General features: G+C 44.7%; 1 protein-coding gene across 2 annotated transcripts; it reads left to right on the top strand.

Moving 5' to 3' along the window:
* Positions 1-361: 361 nt before the first annotated feature.
* On the top strand, positions 362-4,062 carry FABP1 (fatty acid binding protein 1). Of its 2 annotated transcripts, XM_052682106.1 has the most exons (4): positions 362-499; positions 1,457-1,629; positions 3,319-3,411; positions 3,942-4,062. In XM_052682106.1, exons 1-4 carry the CDS (start codon positions 433-435, stop codon positions 3,990-3,992), a joined length of 384 nt encoding a protein of 127 aa, XP_052538066.1. In that variant the 5' UTR covers positions 362-432; the 3' UTR covers positions 3,993-4,062. The 2 variants fall into 2 exon arrangements, with proteins under 2 accessions (XP_052538066.1, XP_052538065.1); XM_052682105.1 differs by lacking the exon at positions 3,942-4,062 and having other exon boundaries at positions 3,319-3,928.
* The last annotated feature ends 1,988 nt before the right edge of the window (positions 4,063-6,050 follow it).

Consider the following 6,050-nt stretch of genomic DNA (forward strand, 5'->3'; position numbering starts at 1 on the left):
GTGCCCATGCTGAAGACCCAGCATGCACAAACCAGAAATCCCACTGGTATCCAAGGGACATCATCATCTCTCCCCACTTCCTCCCCTTTCAGATGCACACATCCAGACCATAAACTGATTAGATTGTTGCTTTTACAATTAGTCTTCTTGCAATTATTTTTTTTTTTAATGTTTGTTTATGGATGCCACGTTGCTCCTGCCATAAAACATGGGACTTTCTCTGCCCCTGCACTGTAAATTGAGGTCTCTAAATTGTAGAGCAATTTATCACTGACCATTGCCCAGTTTTATGTTAATGTTTGAACATGGCAATAAAGGAATTACATCATCTTACCTCTGACCAACTTTAGGGCAAAAGGTCTTTATAAAACCAAGCTGTGCATACCAGCAAGGCATCTTCTCTTGTGTTGGGAGCACAGAAAGCCTTCCATCATGAGCTTCACTGGAAAGTACGAGTTCCAGTCCCATGAAAACTTCGAGCCTTTCATGAAAGCCCTTGGTAAGTGCCTGTGTGCATTCTGTGCTGCTCTGCCTAAGCAGTTTCCACTGATATTTGGAATAGCCCAACTGTGCTGATGTGCTGCTGATGTAGACTGAAAGCGATCTGTCAGATTTCCTATTTCTGTCTGTTACTCTGCAGTTGTTGTTTTCTAAATAAGTGTGCATGGAGATATGGCCTCAAAATAGAAGGGAAAGCGTCACTCTCACTGATGGCCTGAGGTCAAGTGATGCTGGGTGTAATTTTACAGCTTGCAAGAGAGTCCCAGCAGTCCCTGCAGCTGTGTGCCAGCAGGCCGGGTGCTGCAACATGTGCTAAACCAGCGGGACCTTGCTAGCTTCACTCAGTGGTAGATCTGTCCCATCAGATTGTGAAACGTCAGAGTAAGCAGGACACTGCTCACCACTGCACAGCTCCAGATTCTACCATTCATCAGAAAAATAGTCAGGTTGTCTAAATGCTTAGTGATGAATGTGGCTGGCTTGATTTCCAGCAGGGATTCAGGAAGGGCTGCACTACCTCTGCATAGCTGTGTGCAGGAGGAGCTCTGTCTGCCAGATCAGCTTCATGCTGATGGGACTCTGAATCTCATGTAAAAGAAAAAAAAGGTTTCCTCCTTCTTCCTTGATTTATCCCATTTTCTCTGCTTGCTTTTCAGTGAGGGAAGGAAAACTTCCTTCTTGGATGGTGAGATAGCTGTTCTACTTCTAGACAACTTCCTTGAACAAGGGAGAACTCTAGTTCCCACACAAAACCCAGGAGGACATTATCTTTTATTACTCCTTCCCACTGGAGTCTTGTGGTCATTGAGGAACTGCCATCCTTGAGAGCCTCTTCCACAATAGAGTAGAAATCCTCCAAGCTGTGTGCCCTCAGATTCCATTGCATTCATTAGGCAGCAGCAGTGCACCCAGTGATGGCTCCAATGTCCTTCTAACATCTCTTGTTCCTGCACAGGGCTTCCTGATGATCATATCCAGAAGGGTAAGGACATGAAGAGTGTCTCAGAAATTGTGCAGAATGGGAATAAGTTCAAGATTACTTTTACTGCTGGCCCCAAAGTAATGACCAATGAGTTCACCATTGGGGAGGAGTGTGAGATGGATCTGCCAACAGGAGAGAAGGTCAAGGTGAGACATCAGATCCCTCTCTGTCCAAGCCAAGAGGTTGAGGGACATTGCATCTCACAGATTCATACATTCATGGAATCATTTGAGTCAGAAGGGACACTTAAAGGCTATCCAGCCCAACTCCCCTGCAATGAACAGGGACACCTACAGCCAGATCAGGGTGCTCAGAGCCCTGTCCAGTCTGACCTTAAATGTCTCCTAGGATGAGGCAACCACCACATCTCTGGGCAACCTGTTCCATTCCTGTCATCCCCCTGCACATGGGCTAAAGGGAATAACCACATCAAGGGAATTAAATCTAAAGTGTTAGATGTAGAGGGCAAGAGCTGGATAATTCCCCGGACCAGTTCTGCCTCTTGCAGTTTGCATGTGTGATTTAGTGCACTGGGAAGGGTTTAATTGCTGAAACCAAGCCTGCAGGTGTGACGCTCACTGCCCTGCTCCTTGTAGGCCCTCTGCAAATCTCTTGAAAATAAATTTCTGAAAGTGATAGTGCACTGCTGTGTGACCTTCTGACAAACTCAGAGCCTGGCTCTCTGAGGTTTCCACCTCCCCTCTGCTTCTATAAGGCACCATACATCCTCCCCTCTCTTCATCTGCAGCATCTCTGCGGATGAAGCTCTGCATTTTTAAAGTTATTTCATTGGAAATATAGAAAGCCAATATTTTAACAGCCACTTTGGAAAAGGAGGACAGAGAGGCTTTGGTAAATTCTTCTGACTGCAAACCTTTCTGACTGAGAAGTTTGAAGTGAAAAGAGGTTTACTTTGTCATGCTGCAAAACAAAACATACTCTCCCTTCATTTTGTTGACTTAAAGGTAGCACAAGAAAGTCAACCAATGAATCATAAACCAATAAACCTGTCCTTTTAAGTCCCAGAGGCTGTTAGCTTGTCTGCCAGCCTTTTGCACTGCTGCTGTTCACACTGGGTGAGATGATTTGGCAAGGTGAGGATTTATGACTCTGGAAATTCCAGTTCCTCAGCTCCAGTTCCTGGACAATACTTTTCAGTGATTCATGAAATGTCAAGATGGCACCACTGGCAAATATTGCATCTCAGCTCTACACCGGGAGAAGTTGATACTGCAGGGACTATTGAAAGCAGGAGGAACGATCACTAAAGACATGCCCCAATGAGCTGGGCTCTGAGAGTAGTATTTGCCTTGTGTGGTTTCTACCATCCCTGAAGACCCATGAACAGAAACCAGGGGTTAGGAAAAAAGTTTTAGCTTCCATAAATCAGCAGCTTGAGGGCAGATGAAGATGTTGTGCAGATGGACAAACAGGTGAACAGAAATTGATTTTGCTGTGTTATTTCTCTGAGTAATTTCAACAATCAATCAAGGCTGCCCTGAGGGCATCAGTGCTGTCTGAAGCCTTTATAGACATGTAGTTCCTGGGGGGCAGAAACTCAACAAACATACCAATTCAGCTGAGACCTTTCCAGAAAAATTGTATCTCTTTCATAGAGGTTTGCAGTGCCCAAAGTAAACACCCATACTCTTGCTGTGTTGTGGGCATCACCAGCACAACAATCCCTCCTCTTCGGAAAGCTACATCACCAAGGAGCAGCTTGCTCCCAGCAGTTTCAGAGGAGACAATAGCAGCTCAGTACAGAAGGGGAAGGACAAAATGCAGGGGGTGTGCAGTGCTAACATTAATGCCTTTGTCTCTTCTCTTCTTATCAGTGTGTTGTTAACATGGAAGGTAACAACAAACTGGTTACTAACCTGAAGGGGCTGAAATCCGTGACCGAACTCAACGGAGACACCATCATCCATGTAAGTGGAGAAGAGAAGGGCAATGACCAGATTAACAGTGCAGACAGCTGCCTTCAGGGGTCCAAGGGGGGCCAGGCACTGAAAAGCCTACAGTGATGCTAGAGACCTTAAACAGGTGCTGGAGATGAGCACATGCTTGCATTCAGGCTCTGTAACCAAAGCAGATCAGTTGACCAGGCAATGAAGGCATTGTTTTTGAAACAGTCTGATTCACTAAGTGCCCTCTGAGATCCTACCAGGCACTGCTGATCAAAGTTATATGTAATGAGGGCATGTTTTCAGCCATATTTATAGGTTTAGGGTGGGGCCTGGCACCTGTAAAGAGGAAATGTACAATTGTGATTCCAGTCAGTATCAGATTATCCTTATCTGTGTTGGGGTACTCATGAATATATCCCAAGCTTTAATAATTTGATTTATAGATGATTAGATGGAGATCAGTCCTGTGCTGATTTGCAAGACCAGATCTTTTCCAAGTAGGGTTTGGAGCCAAGTGCAATGCAAAGCTAACAATTTCTATTGTTTTTCAGACCATGACAAAGGGAGACCTCACCTACAAGAGAATCAGCAAGAGAGTCTAGAGACCCTGCACAAACTTATCATTTTACTGTGTAGAATGAGTTCCATTAAAGTAAAATTTGTATGAAAACATCTTCATAATAAACCTCTTTGCTGTTGCTATAAAAAAGTGCAAGCCTCCAAAACTCACAAAAACCCTGGAAAAAAAACTGGGCAGCAGGCTGAGCCAAGCCATCGTGAGACCCTCTGTGTTGCTGCTTGTCAGCCCCATTCTGAGATTCAGGCACTACTGTCCTTCTTGGGACATACTGCTGGGCTGCACACAGCTGGGTGGATGGAAAAGTACTGTGCCAAGACCAGAGAAAGGGTTCTGTCCCCTTCCTTAAAGACTTGGCCGAAGTGACATCAAAGTAATTGGCAGGGCCAAAGAACGAGGTGGTTGAGGGTGGCAGATGTTGGTGAACCTGCCTGGAAAGCTGCCTTGGAGCAGAGACCAGCACTGGGGGAGTTGAGGCATCCCAGCAGCCATCCCTATGCTCACTTATTCAAAAGAGGAGCAAGACCTACAGGCTCTGGCCACCCCATCACCGTCTCTCCCCCATCCCTTCCAACCAGCAAAGGGCACCAGACAGCCTTTAGGTGTTCAGTTTTGCCACGAACTGTGCCTGATAAATTGGGTTACTGGATATAAACTCTGGAGTGAAATACAGGTTTTCTCTGCTCAGAGGAGGTCAGCACTGGTTACTCATAGCGCAGACATAGGAGCACCATGGTCAACTTCAACGCTTGGTACTGCAGGCTGGATGGAGACCTGGTTTTCTGAAATCAGGAGAGAGAAAATTCTCCCTTCTTAGCTGACTTTTCCAAGCTCTATGCTTGAAAGCTAACTGGGATTTTTTGCTGGGAAATGAGTGTTCTGCTTGTGTAATATACCTACCTAGGATGATGTTCTCACAACAATTCAAAGCTATAAGAATGTTAGGAAAACAACACCAGTGCCTCCCTATCTCCTTCTACAATTCCAATGTGTACTGTTAAAGGACTAATTTGTCCTCCTGTGCATCTCTGCCATAATTTCCCCATCAAAGGTTTTCAAGCTGCAGATTGGCATTGTTCTTCATGTTAGGAACTAAACCAATAGAGATTGTCACAGTTGAGGTCACATAGGTACCTCCTTGACTAGTGGAAGGATCTAGTTCAACATCTAAAGAGCTGAAGTTTGTGTCCAGCAAACTCATCTTAGAACTGGAGGATCACCACCAAAATCTCTGAGAAATGTCAAGAGGAAAAAGCCTGGTTTTGTTTTCTTGCTATTCTTGCTATTTTGCTGAGGAGCTGGTAGGGGATTTTTCAATAATCAGTCCTTTTTCATCTCTTTGTTATCAATGAAGATCTGGAGCAAATAATTTGGATTTACAGATGGGCAGACAGCAAAGATTTTTTTGTTATTTGGAAATCCATCCATTGCCATTAGACTTTTCCTTCTCTCCATTCAGGCTCGGTGCAAAATTGATTAAGCACCTAAGATGAAGGACTGGTACAGGTAAGAATCAGAGCCCCCAGCTCTGAGCAAAGGGGGTTCCCCTCCTGGAGAACTGCCTGTTCAGTAAAAACAGTCCACACAGCCACTGCACCACACTACTGCGAATGGCATCTGGCATGGACTTCTCTCACGTCCTTTTGCTGCCACCACTGTGGACATTGTGTGATTTTTAACAAACTAACTTCTCTTAACTAATGTATCTTTAGACACCAATCCCATTTAGGCACCCAGTCACTGTGGTCAGAGTCCACACAGGTTGATTTACACCCACGTCACCTGCAGAACCTGTTCATCAGTTTTTCATCAGCAAAAGATCACTTTACTCAAAATACCATCTCTATTTCTTAGTTGCTTTGCACTTGATGCCCACAGGCATACAAGACACTTCTTGGAACCAGCTTCCCACTTGTACTGTCTGTTGGTCAACCACACATAGATATCACTGGCAAGAAGTGATGTCATCACAAGGAAGTGATGGAAAAAAATCAGGACAGAGCCAATTAAAAATTTAACTGAGCACTGCAGGACTTTCCCAGAGAGAAACTGGCTTTCAATAAGAACGTAAATAATTTTATAG

Source organism: Tympanuchus pallidicinctus, unplaced genomic scaffold, assembly GCF_026119805.1.
Source record: "Tympanuchus pallidicinctus isolate F22 unplaced genomic scaffold, pur_lepc_1.0 scaffold2, whole genome shotgun sequence".
Taxonomy (NCBI): Eukaryota; Metazoa; Chordata; class Aves; order Galliformes; family Phasianidae; genus Tympanuchus; species Tympanuchus pallidicinctus.